The sequence below is a fragment of the Microcaecilia unicolor genome, chromosome 6 (assembly GCF_901765095.1).
Source record: "Microcaecilia unicolor chromosome 6, aMicUni1.1, whole genome shotgun sequence".
NCBI lineage: Eukaryota > Metazoa > Chordata > Amphibia > Gymnophiona > Siphonopidae > Microcaecilia > Microcaecilia unicolor.
Genome location: NC_044036.1, coordinates 150,886,100 through 150,899,884, shown reverse-complemented (window position 1 = coordinate 150,899,884; position 13,785 = coordinate 150,886,100). Strand labels below are relative to the sequence as shown.

The following is a 13,785-nucleotide window of genomic DNA, read 5'->3' as shown; positions in this document are numbered from 1 at the left end:
TGTCTTTGCCTTTCTCAGGGCACAGACCATAGAAGTCCGCCCAGTACTGTTTTTGTACTAAGTTCTGAAGCTAACGTCGAAGCCCCTTAAAATTTATACACAAGCCCATCCCTATCTATTCAGTCACTATCAGGGCATAGACCGTAGAAGTCTGCCCAGCACCGGTTTTGCTTCCCAATTACCAGCGTCGCCACCCAATCTCCGCTAAGATTCCGTGGATCCATTCCTTCTAAACAGGATTCCTTTGTGTTTATCCCACGAACGTTAGAATTCCATTACCGTTTTCATCTCCACCACCTCCTGCAGGATGGCATTCCACATACCCACCATCCTTTCCGTGAAAAAATACTTCCTGACATTACTCCTGAGTCTGCCGCCCTTCAACCTCAATTCATGTTCTCTAGTTCTACCAGTAAAAGCTTACCAGTTAACTCTGGTCAGGAAAAAACAAACTCTCGTAAAATTAACCAGTTGACTTTATCTGACTAATTTAGCCACTGATTTTAAAGCCACAGACTAATATCCAGTCAAAGGAAACTAGATATTTACAGCAGAATCTGGAGGTTTATCTATTACAATACCTGCCCCCATGGTCCAACTTGCCAAGATGTACATTCCTGTTGCTGACATATTTGCACAGACTCTGGCTTTGTCTCCGAATCACAAAATCTGTCACTCAGTCGTTCTTCTCCAAACTGGCACCAGGCCTGCCGATGAGTATGGCCCTTTCCACAGGTTACCAAACACTGGAAAAAATCACAAGAACATTAATTTAAACCTACCTTTTTTTAGAGAAGATATGGCTGTTATAAACAAGGGTTGTCTCAACAGACTCTAATTTCATTAGGTTCTTTCACTGTGTTGACAGCAAAACACTTGAATAGAGGGCCTAAATTCTTCACGACTCACAATCACTGTTCTTTTTGAGTGGAAGTCCTCCATTTACAGTCCTGCCACTAGGGGGTGCTGTTTCACTATCACATTTTCAATAGTGAGGGACAGGCAAGCTCTGCAGGACTCCAGGGAACCTGTCTGTCCTTAGTGATTGAAAACACAACATTGAAGCACCGCCCCCTACTGGCAGCAATGCGATTGGAGGACTCCCACTCAGCTTAGAGGGTACAGTGTTCACAATGTTTCACTCCAATGTTAGAACTGCTCCAAGTAACTCATTACTTTCCAAGGATTTATGTTAATGGAAAAGAAGGGCAACTTGTGCTGCTGTGCTAAAGGGTTGAAGCAGTGGATTAAGAACCAGGAAAATCAGGGTTCAAATCTCACTGATGCTCTTTCTGACTTTAGGCAAGACACTTACCCGCTAGTTCTATAAAACTGGGTGCCCAGCTTCACGCTTAGGGCCAGATTCAATGAATGGCACCCAAAGTAAGGTAAATTCTAAATCTCAAAAAAAAAAAGTTTGAAACTAAAGTTTTGCAGGTGTCTGTCCTTGTAATGCAAGGAAAATCACAGAGATCCGTACTAGCAAATTAACCAATAGGGGACCTCAAAGCTCCTAATAGGGAAAACACTGCAAATAATGCTAAATCCACTATTATATTCAGGAGTAGAGTAATATCATTGGTTCCAGTGAAAGAGAAAAAGAGAGCAAAAAAAACATGTGTAAAAACTCATAACTATATGAGAAAAACGAATGGTATAAAAAAACTCTCCTTCTCATTCACTAATACTATGAATTAACAAGGTAAGACACCTTACCCCCAAACTACCATGTCAAAAATAAACCCGGACATGCTCCAGAACCCCCCCCCCCTGAAAACTCAACCACTATAACATCAAGCCTCGACCCTTCACTCATCTAGCACTACTGATAAGTAGCTGCAATGATAATGTTTCACCCAAAGTAAGGTACCAGGATGATCCGTAGTAATGTAGTATTTTGTTGCGGGCACTCTGCAGAGAGTCCTAAATTCTGGAAACGTCCATGACCTACTCATGTACCCTTTGGAGTTGTGTGCTATGACGTTTAGGCACACATGTTACAGAACAGAGCGCAAGGTAGATCCACGCGTAACTCCTAATTACTGTCAATTAAGTGCTTGCTAATCCCAACGTTTTTCCTGTTTGAAAATGGCTGTTCGATGGACATTTTTTTTTTTTGGGGGGGGGGGGGGGTTTGGACATTATGAGCAGGACGTCCCAATGTCATTTTTTGTAAATTCTGTATAAAGTATTATACTTTCAACTACATTGTTGACCACACCACACCAACCCTCCCAGATACCAAAATACACCTTTAACACTACCCTATCTATCACCTTCTTCTCTAATTCCTCATCCAATCTCTGCTTATCACTGATTGTATCTAATCCTGTCATGACTACGTCATAACAACACTCTGTAAGCCACATTGAGCCTGCAAATAGGTGGGATAATGTGGGGTACAAATGCAATAAATAATAATAATAATAAGTGTGCTGTATGATTTGTATATTCCACTAAAGAGACTCGAATTGCTAACCACAGCAAACCTTCTGGAGGATGCGATCGGTATACAAACCCTTTATAGTGCAGTATAGTATACAGAATAGCATTGGGGACAGAAATCTAACCCATCCCTGCTGGAATTTAATGGTGCCTAAAAAAAAAAAAAAACCCGCAGCACTGCAGGTGAGGAAGGAACAGAAGCTCGAACTTGGAACACTCTGGTGCTCACATGTAAGCCTTGTCTCTGATTCGTTGGCACTGTGTGTTAAGAGATCGCCACATGCATGTGCCAGTAGGTCAGGTAACCTCTGATGTTCATGCTTGTGTCAGAGATGAGGCCTGCACATCTGTCTGGGAGCAGAGAGGATGAATGGAAGACTTACATAAGTACATAAGTTCATAAATATTGCCATACTGGGAAAGACCAAAGGTCCATCAAGCCCAGCATCCTGTTTCCAACAGTGGCCAATCCAGGTCACAAATACCTGGCAAGATTCCAAAAAAGTACAAAATATTTTATACTGCTTATCCCAGAAATAGTGGATTTTCCCCAAGTCCATTTAATAACGGTCTATGGACTTTTCCTTTAGGAAGCCGTCCAAACCTTTTTTTTAACTCTGCTAAGCTAACCGCCTTTACCACATTCTCTGGCAACGAATTCCAGAGTTTAATTACATGTCGAGTGAGGAAAAATTTCTCCGATTCGTTTTAAATTTACTACATTGTAGCTTCATCGCATGCCCCCTAGTCCTAGTATTTTTGGAAAGCGTAAACAGATGCTTCACATCTACCCGTTCAACTCCACTCATTATTTTATAGACCTCCATCTATGCTGTTAAAGCAAAGAGGAGGAGGAGGCAGCACTCAAAGAACTTGGTAGGTGAAAGGCTGGCGCAGGTGCACCTTACACTTCCACGGGAACCCTGCAGAAACTGCTTCTGTCCCCATGAGAACCCCGCAGAATTGCTTCCGTCCCCACGGGAATCCCACCGCCTCAGAGGGGATTCCCGCAAAGCCCGTTCCCATGCAGGTCTCTAATATAGTATAGTATTTATATGTCTTGATAAAATTTCAGCACAAATCCCAACACGCATGTATTATATAAACGGAGGGCCTGATATTCAAAAGGGTTTAACTGAGCAGGTGAAGCTCTTACCTCGTTAAACCCCGCTATGTGACCCGGCCCCTGACATTCAGCGGCATTTAACCGGTTAGGGTAAGATTCTGTAAATGGTATCTAAAATATAGATGTGTCTGAAAAAAGCACTTAGCGCTCTTCTATATAACGCGCCTAAATTTAGCTGTGGTGTATAGAATAGAACATAGGGCTGGGGAACATGCCTACATTTAGGTGTGGCCACTTACGCCACTTGAACACCTGCTCTATATATCCGTGTTTCCTCGAATTCTATAACAACGTACATAAATTTGCTTAACATCTCCAACTTGCCCACCTTCCTCTCATGGCCACACTCCCTTTACAGACATAAGACATAAGCATCGCCACACTGGGTCAGACCAAAGGTCCATCTAACCCAGCACCCTGTCTTTGACAGTGGCCAATCCAGGTCACAATCACCTGACAAGATCCACGGAGCAAAGCATTTTGTACTGCTTGTCCCAGGAATAGTGGATTTTTCCCTACATCCATTTAATAACATTCTAGGCCTTTTCCTTCAGGAAGCCGTCCAAACCTTTCTTAAACTCTGCTAAGCTAACCGCCTTAACACCTGTTAAGATTTACACACACCTCTTTTTCAAATAAGCCCAAAAAAAGGGCACGTAAATTCCAATTATTGCCAATTAGTGATGATAATTGGTTGTTATCATCACTGATCGGCTCATTACTCAGTTAAAATATAGATGTGTCTGAAAAAAGCACTTAGCGCTCTTCTATATAACGCGCCTAAATTTAGCTGTGGTGTATAGAATAGAACATAGGGCTGAGGAACATGCCTACATTTAGGTGTGGCCACTTACGCCACTTGAACACCTGCTCTATATATCAGCGTTCCCTCGAATTCTATAACAACGTGCATAAATTTGCTTAACATCTCCAACTTGCCCACATTCCTCTCATGGCCACACTCCCTTTACAGTCATAAGACATAAGCATCGCTACACTGGGTCAGACCAAAGGTCCATCTAGCCCGGCAGCCTGTCTCCGACAGTGGCCAATCCAGGTCATAGTCATCCGACAAGATCCACGGAGCAAAGCATTTTGTACTGCTTGTCCCAGGAATAGTGGATTTTTCCCTACAACAAAATAGGCCTTTTCCTTCAGGAAGCCGTCCAAACCTTTCTTAAACTCTGCTAAGCTAACCACCTTAACACCCGTTAAGATTTACATGCGCCTCTTTTTCAAAAACGCCCAAAAAAGGGCATGTAAATTCCAATTATTGCCAATTAGTGATGATAATTGGTTGTTATCATCACTGATCGGCTCATTACTCAATTAAGGTGCATGCATAAATTGGGCATGCACCCAATTTAATGCATGCTATTCCCCACACCTTATATAGAATCTGGGGGATATTGTGTCGTTTACACCTGAAATAACCTTTCCTACATTACCTCCCACGTGGGCATCAGGAAAGCGCATCGTGGATTTCCTTACCTCAGACCAGTCACCACTTTTCCACTGAGGGCACGAGACATCACTGCAGCGCTGCACTGTAATCTTCTCCTGTTGGTTACATTTGCTTTCATCCAAAACACTGTTAGAAGAACTAATACAAACGGCCCTTCGTCTCCTTGTGCCACCACCACAGCTTTTAGAGCACTTAAAAATCAAAAGGAGACAGAAGTGAAACATGGACTTGTAACAGATAGATTTTGAAGAAAATACACGTATTTGAAATGGGATGTTAGACTCCTTTGGTATCAAACTATGCTACAAAGTGTACTGTACATGACCTTGAGTGAATTTCTTCATAAAGGAGGTAAATAAATCCTAATAAATAAATAAGAATTCTGAAGATTAGCTGGAAGGAATCAGTTTCAAATGAAAGGATGACTACTGAGATGGATGGTAGCAGGTCTGTGACACAAAACCAGGGCAACAGAAAAATGAGATTTATTGGTTGTGTAGAAAAGTGCAGAGAAAACTGAAACGTCATAGCTGCCAACTTTAGTATCAAACACAATACTTGATGATAAAGCCCCTTTTTAAAAATGCCACTGGATATAATTTGTTAGCCTAGTTCTAGATCTTTTCATAGCTGCATTCAAAGACCTGTAATACCTTAATCATTTCTAGTAAGTTGTAGGAAATCTCCTTCACTGGTTGGGTAACGATGTGTCAGTCAAAAAGATGGAATAAGGACTGTTTTATAGATGCTCTGTTTTCTTTCATCATCCTTCATTTTTATTTGCTAGGAATATACCAACTTACATCTGACCAGGCTGAATATCGCCATCCTCCGGTGTTACAGTCTACAGAACATTTCTCTCGGTTATTAGGCCTAGATTGACTATTACAAAATCGGTCATCAACTTTTTCTGTATTGCTTTCTGGCCTGCTGTATTTTGCACAGTATACATCCAGTGTCCGATATCCCTGCCCACACTGTGCTGTGCATTCGCCTTTTCTAGCAACATGCCACCTACATGGAAATAGAAGGAAAATCGTTTTAATTAGAAGACGAACAAACCAAAACGCAGAACAGAGCAGCAGAACTCTTTTGTTATTTTAAAGCAGTATTTCAAGCTTGTCAACCAAATATCAACCACATTGAAACAAAGGATGATAACAAAACTGGTCGAAGTACACTTAAAACTAAAGTTCTGTTTTCCAGGGGTCGTACAGGCCCCATTTCCATGAAGTGCTATTTGCTTATGCAAGTCAGCGTATAAAGCTATCCTAAGACAGTGTTCTGCCATCTAAAATCTAGTTTGATAATGCTAATCTATTTAATGAATGAATGTCACATGGGGATTGGGGATGCCTTGATAGCAGTGTGGGTGAATGTAGAATCCATTTACCCCTCAGCTACTACCTAAGTAGTGTAGAATGGGCAAAAGTGAATCGATTTTTCACGCTTTCAAAAAGTGAAAAGACCAAGGGACACGCAATAAAATTACACGAAAATAACTTAAAAACAAAAAAGAAGAAATATTTTTTCACTCAACAAATAGTTAAGCGCTGGAACTCATTGCTGGAGGATGTGGTAACAGCGGATAGCATATCTGGGTTTTAAAAAGGTTTGGACAAGTTCCTGGAGGAAAACTCCATAGTCTGCTATTGCGACAGACATGAGGAAGCCACTGCTTGCCTTGGGATTGGTAGCACGGAATGTTGCTACTATTTGAGATTCTGAATGAAATCTTGCTACTCTTTCGGGTTCTACATGGAATGTTGCCACGGTTTGGGTTTCTGCTAGGTATATGTGACCTGGATTGGCCACTGTTGGAAGCAGGATCCTGGGCTAGACAGACCCTTGGTCTCCATAGTATGGCTATTCTAATTGGACCTGCAGTGTCTTCTTACCTCTTGTGATCAATTCTTTCCATATTTCTCCTGACCTTTCCTATTTATAATGTAGTTCTTTTCGGACTTTTTATGCTTTAACATTGTTTTATTGTACACCGCTTTGCCGTTTTATATGAAAGGTGGTATATTAAAAATTAAAAAAACACAGTGTCCAGATACTCATGGCAACCACTATCAGGGAACTGCCACTGAATATCCACATTTTTTTGCCCATGGTGACTGGTGTTTCAAAAAAAATAAAAATGCTGACCATAGTAAGCCGAATATCAGAAGGAATATTTTAATAAGGTGAGAATATTTATGATATTTTGTTATGATTCTTTTATTGGGGGGGGGGGGGTTGTATATATTATCAAATGAAAAAAGTTGTATATTATATACCAATTTGAAATTGATTGTATTGACTGGTATAGTTTATGTTTGTGAAGATTTTAAATATATTTTTAATACTGAGGTATAATAAAGTGCATGTTTTACAGCCTCCTTGTTTGATGTTTTCTGCACTAATTTTAACACAATACTTGAACATCGAAAGGTCCACTTCTCCTACATAGATCAAGAAGGCGCACGGCAGAATGCAGGAAGGCAAGCTTGCAAACATATCTGCAGGGCTTTAACTCACTAGCCAGCTTATTTTCGAAACAGAAAGACGCCCATATTTCGACCCAAATCTGGAGATGGGCACCTTTCTCCCGTGGGCACCCAAATCGGTATAATCGAAAGCCGATTTTGTGCTCCTCCAACTGCAGTCTGTCGCGGGAATGAACAAAGTTGATGGGGGCGTGTTGGAGGCGTGGTGAAGGCAGGACTGGGGCGTGTTTATCGGTCGAGGAGAGATGGGCGCGCTCGGCCGATAATGGAAAAAAAGAAGGGCGCCAGAAGCGAGAATTTGGGCCACTTTTTCCGGACCCTGTTTTTTCACAAACAAGTCCCCAAAAAGTGCCCCAACTGCTCAGATGACCACCGGAGGGAATCGGGGATGACCTCCCCTGACTCCCCCAGTGGTCACTAACCCCCTCCCACCAAAAAAAAGAACTTTAAAAACTTTTTCCCAGCCTGTATGCCAGCCTCAAATGTCATACCCAGCTCCATCACAGCAGTATGCAGGTCCCTGGAGCAGTTGTTAGTGGGTGCAGTGGACTTCAGGCAGGTGGACCCAGGCTCATCCCCCCCCCCCCCCCCCACCTGTTACACTTATGCTAGTAAATAGGAGCCCTCCAAACCGCCCCCAAAACCCACTGTACCCACATCTAGGTGCCCCCTTTCACCCATAAGTGCTATGGTAATGGTGTAGAGTTCTGGGGAGTGGGTTTTGGGGGGGATTTGGGGGGGCTCAGCACCCAAGGTAAGGGAGCTATGGACTTGGGAGGTATTTTAATTTTTTTTTAATTGTTACAAGTGTCCCCTAGGGTGCCCGGTTGGTGTCCTGCCATGTGAGGGGGACCAGTGCACTACGAATCCTGGTCCCTCCCACGACCAAATGCCTTGGATTTGTTCGTTTTTGAGCTGTGCGCCTTCGGTTTCTATTATCACTGAAAACTGATACCGCCCAGCTCAAATCCGCCCAAATCCGATGCATTTGCCCGGCACCAACCGTATTATCAAAACAAAAGATGGACGCCCATCTTTTTCGAAAATATGGTCTGTCCCGCCCCTTTGCGTATCCGCCCATGGAGATAGGCGTTCGCGTTCGATTATGCCCCTCTAGGTGTAATAATACCTTAATTCACATTCGGTGTTACATGGCTCAATGACTGGATCAGGTTGAGGAATTCGATCACATCTTTGATCAGAGACAACAAATTGATCGGTCTCGCGGGTGCAAATTATTTTTCGTTTTCGTTCCCCTGAACAAAAAAAATTTAAAAAGCAATTTTTAGATTATGTTTTAAATGCCAGCATATGCAAACAATGTCTATCAGATAATAAAACCTAAGGTGAAATACGGCTGTGGAACCTGCCCTTATAAAGAATCATCCCCCAAATTCTCGCCAAATGTAACTGAATAATAAGCTAATTAGCACCAATAACTGTCTTTTTTAACAAGCAATTAATAGCACTAATTAGATTTCATTGGCATTTATACATATAAACTTAGGCGTGGGATCCGTGCCTAAAATTTACACGTGATCTGAAAAAAGGGGGCGCAGAAATGAGAGGGGCATGGGCAGAACTGGGGCATTCCTAAAATTAACACAAATTGTTACAGAATAATGGGGATATGCACCTAATTTAGGCACCTAGATTTGCATCACATTTCAGTTGGTGCAAATAGCCTCACATAAAGTTAGGCTCAGTTCTCAGACGTAAGCGCTATTCTACAAACTGGGCCTAACTTTAAGTGTGGCTTATAGAATAGCTCTTCTTTTGGCGCCAATGTTTTGGGTGCCATATATAGAATTTAGCTCCATATATGTATCTGATCGGCATCAAGCTGTTGTCTCGACCATGGTACATGTCTTGGTATTTATTAGAAATCACTGTTCTTATTAAGACCTGGAAAAACCTTCATTACAATTTAACCATCTTTCTGATCTCATGTGCACCTTACTTTCTAACCCCTCTTACTCTCTTACCTATCTATATGTTCCATCTTTGCTTATACCCTACACTGTCTATTAAAATGTTCTATTACGTATTGTGTTGACATTGATTTACTGAAAAAGTTTATTTATTTATTTGTTACATTTGTATCCCACATTTTCCCACCTATTTGCAGGCTCAATGTGGCTTACATAATACCGTAGGCGTACGCCAAGCTGGTAAAGTTCTTGTCCTTGGTGCTTTTTCCCCCTGAAGCAGAAGCGAAACAAGGGGGCTCCTTGTTGGGGAGCTGCTGGGTGCTACGGAGAGACTACTGTTGGAGCTGAATCCAGTGGATGACTACTAGTAATTATGGTGAAGTCATTGCAACCACCCGGGTAGAGAGGCTAAGTAGCTACTATATTATTCCATGCACATGCAGTACGTTTTGGACATTGTTTCAGTAGTTTTTTGGGGTAGAGTTCTAACACTAATCCTAGAGATTTTTTTGCAGCTTTTTTCTCTGTTTTTTTTGGTCTCAGCGTTTTTTTCTCCTGTTGGAGTTGTTTTCCGCTGAGGTTTGTTTCCAGAGTTTTGATTGAAACCTATGATAAGTGACTTTATAAGAGTAGACCATTAATGTAGGCTCCCTAGGCTATTGAGGTTTCTTTTTCTTTATTAAATTAATAGCTTGTTATCTCTGGGGTTACTGTTTTTACAGCAAGTTTTTGTTGATTATATTAAGTAGTATATACTATGCCATACTTTGTATTGTTACTTGAATATTTTTACTGCTGTAATTGTCTATTGCTCATGTTTGATTTATTCTTACTGTACACCGCCTTCAGTGAATGCCTTCAAAAAGGCGGTAAATAAATCCTAATAAATAAGTACATATACAAATAAAGGGTCCGTTTTACTAAAGTTTAGTGCATGCAAAGGACTGGATTCAGTAAATGACGCTGGAAAATAGGTGGTGGGAAAAATAAGTGCTTGGCCTATTCTATAAAGGACGCTTGATATGAATGCTCTTTATAGAATGTCTAGTGGGGGAATTCTCATGCCCAACTCCTGGGCACGAGAACTTATGCCAACTGGTATATATATCATGGCATGCAACTCGGGTGCAGATCCCCTAAATTCTGCAACACTGTGCATAATTCTTTGGAATGCCCTTGACCTGCCCATGCCCCTCCCATGTGCCCCCTTTTGGGTTGCACGTGAGGGGATTTGGATGTGGATTATTACAGAATCGAACATAGCCAGATCCGCAGGTAAATTCAAATTAGTGGCAATTAATGTCAATAATTCACTGTTAGCAGCCAATTATTGACTGATAGTAGCTCGTTAACTAATTTAGTTGTGCATGGACCTCAGGAACAAAAGTAGAAAGACTAGGGGACACTCAATGAAATTACAAGGAAATACTTTTAAAACAAATAAGAGGAAATATTTTTTTCACTCAATGAATAGTTAAGCTCTGAAAATCATTGCTGGAGGTAACGGCGGTTAGCATATCTGGGTTTAAAAAAGGCTTGGACAAGTTTCTGGAGGAAAAGTTCATAGTCTGCTAATGAGACAGACATGGGGAAGCCACTGCTTGCCTCGGGATTGGTAGCAAGGAATGTGCAACTATTTGGCATTCCGGAATCTTGCTACTCTTTGGGATTCCGGAATGTTGCTACTCATTGGGATTCCAGAATGTTGCTACTCTTTGGGATTCTGTAATGTTGCTACTCATTGGGATTCCAGAATGTTGCTACTCTTTGGGATTCTGTCAGGTACTTGTGACTTGAATTAGCCACAGTTGGAAGCAACCCAGTACAGCTATTGTTATGTTCTTATAAATCTGGTTGTCATTTATAGAATCTGGAGGTATGTGCTAAGTGCAGATTTTCTACATGGAACAGAACAGAGTGCAGCACACTTATATTTTCTTCTAGAAGAAGAAAAATTGGAGTCTACAAGCGAGAAAGATTTAAAACACCCAAACGGTCTGCTGGAAAGGACATATATGAACAAGTAAATCAATGCAGAACCCACCGGTCCAGAAAAACAACTCTGAAGTTCCTACCATAACCTCACCATGGCACAGTTTACTGCATGCCTGCCAAGGACCATAGGGATTCCAATAAAACTGCTGAGGCTTGTCCTCAATGGGAATATTAAAGGTATATCGAACATCAGGATTGTAAAGATTACCGACCGACAATACCTGAAAAAAAAAAAAAAGCTAAGTTAAAGATTAGAAGTCACTGACTTTGTGAAAGAGAAAGCTTGACAGAGTAGCATATGTTACACAACATCAACGTTACCTGCAGAACTATTTCTTGCTCCAGGCGGTCCGTGCAATTGATTCTTTCCACGGAATGATCTGACCCACTGTACTCAAGCACAGAGCTTCCCACTTTGATTTCCCTCTTAAACATACTGACCACGAACTCTCCATTTAGTAAGAATTCCCCATTGTTGCTGGACATAGCTGTACAAACAAGAACAACAGTTGGATAAACAAAGCCACCTAAGATGGACGGAGTTCACCAAAACAACAGGCCAAACAAACTGGATCCAGCTACTTTAAAGAGCTGATTTTAGAAGCATCTCCATGTGTAAATAATGGTAGGCAGCCCAAATTGTTTCCCATGTCATGTGCATCATTTCATTTCCTGTGTCTTGTGTAGCACTGTTCGTTTTGTTTTGTTTGATTTTATTTTCATTTTGGAAGCAATATCATTAAGAATGTGTGCTCTTTGCAAAGAGGGTTTTACACCAGCTCAAAGGCAAGCACAGATTTTTTTAAAACATGCTCACTGTGGCCAGGCCTTTGCAAGAGAGAGTCAGGAAGTTATTTCTCCTTAATCCTCTACTGTTTATTTCTGCCTCCAAAATGAAGAAAATTAAAAATTAGTTTCACTACTAAATTGGCAGCGTGAACACTAGGTTGCAAAACTGCTGCTTTATGTGGAAGGGCCAAAGGCCTCAAGAATAAATCAGAAAATGTTGCTGCATAGGAAAGGTGGTAGAAACATGGAATAGCCTTCCAGTGAAGATAGTGGAAACAAATGCAACAGAATTTGAGAAAGCCTGGAACAAGCATAGAGAATCCCTAAGTGTGAAGAAGGGAAGAGAAAGCCACAAATCAATTAGGGTCCATGCCATTGCACCAGGATACAGGTCAAGGTCAGGTGTACACATAGAGTAGCACATATGAGTTTGTCTTGTTGGGCAGACTGGATGGACCGTGCAGGTGTCTCTGCCATCATCTACTATGTTACTATCACGCTTATTTTCGAAAGAGAAGGACTCCCATCTTTCGACACAAATCAGGAGATGGGCGTCCTTCTCACAAGGTCATCCAAATCGGCATAATTGAAAGCCGATTTTTTGACACCCTCGACTGCTTTCCATCGCGGGGACGACCAAAGTTCACGGGGGCGTGTCGGCAGAGTAGCGAAGGCAGGACTGGGGCGTGATTAGGAGATGGTCGTCCTTGGCCGATAATAGAAAAAATAAGGGCGTCCCTGACAAGCACTTGGCCGATTTTACTTGGTCCATTTTTTTCACGACCAAGCCTCAAAAAGGTGCCCGAACTGACTAGATGAACACCGGAGGGAATTGTGGATGACCTCCCCTTACTCCCCCAGTGGTCACTAGCCCCCTCCCACCATAAAAAACAAGTTTAAAAATACTTTGCCAGCCTCTATGCCAGCCTCAACTGCCATACTCAGGTCCATCGCAACAGTAGCCTAGCGGTTAGTGCAGAGATCTTTGATCCTGGGGAACTGGGTTCGATTCCCACTGCAGCTCCTTGTGACTCTGGGCAAGTCACTTAACCCTCCATTGCCTCAGGTACCAAAACTTAGATTGTGAGCCCTCTAGGGACAGAGAAAGTACCTGCATATAATGTGTACAGCGCTATAGAAATGATTAGTAGTAGTAGTATACAGGTCCCTGGAGCAGTTGTAGGGGGTGCAGTGTACTTCAGGCAGGCAGACCTGGGGGGGGGTTGGGGGGCTCAGCACCCAAGGTAAGGGAGCTATGCACCTGGGAGCAATTTGTGAAGTCCACTGCAGTGCCCCCTAGGGTGCCCAGTTGGTGTCCTGGAATGTGAGGGGGACCAGTGCACTACAAATGCTGGCTCCTCCCACGACCAAAGGGCTTGGATTTGGACGTTTTTAAGATAGACATCTTTGGTTTCTATTATTGCCGAAAACCGAGGATGACCATCTCTAAGGTGGCCCTAAATGTCAAGATTTGGGCGTCCCCCACCGTATTATCGAAACGAAAGATGGACGTCCATCGATAATACACATTGCCCTGCCCCT

General features: G+C 42.2%; 1 protein-coding gene across 1 annotated transcript in view; it reads right to left on the bottom strand.

Annotated features, from left to right (window-relative positions):
* Positions 1 to 13,785, bottom strand: part of ADAMTS9 (ADAM metallopeptidase with thrombospondin type 1 motif 9) — a 273,702-nt gene that overhangs the window by 140,566 nt on the left and 119,351 nt on the right. Inside the window, 6 exon segments of the mRNA XM_030205247.1 lie at positions 582 to 746; positions 5,063 to 5,227; positions 5,840 to 6,050; positions 8,658 to 8,784; positions 11,546 to 11,675; positions 11,776 to 11,942. Coding sequence (XP_030061107.1) covers positions 582 to 746; positions 5,063 to 5,227; positions 5,840 to 6,050; positions 8,658 to 8,784; positions 11,546 to 11,675; positions 11,776 to 11,942 — 965 coding nt within the window.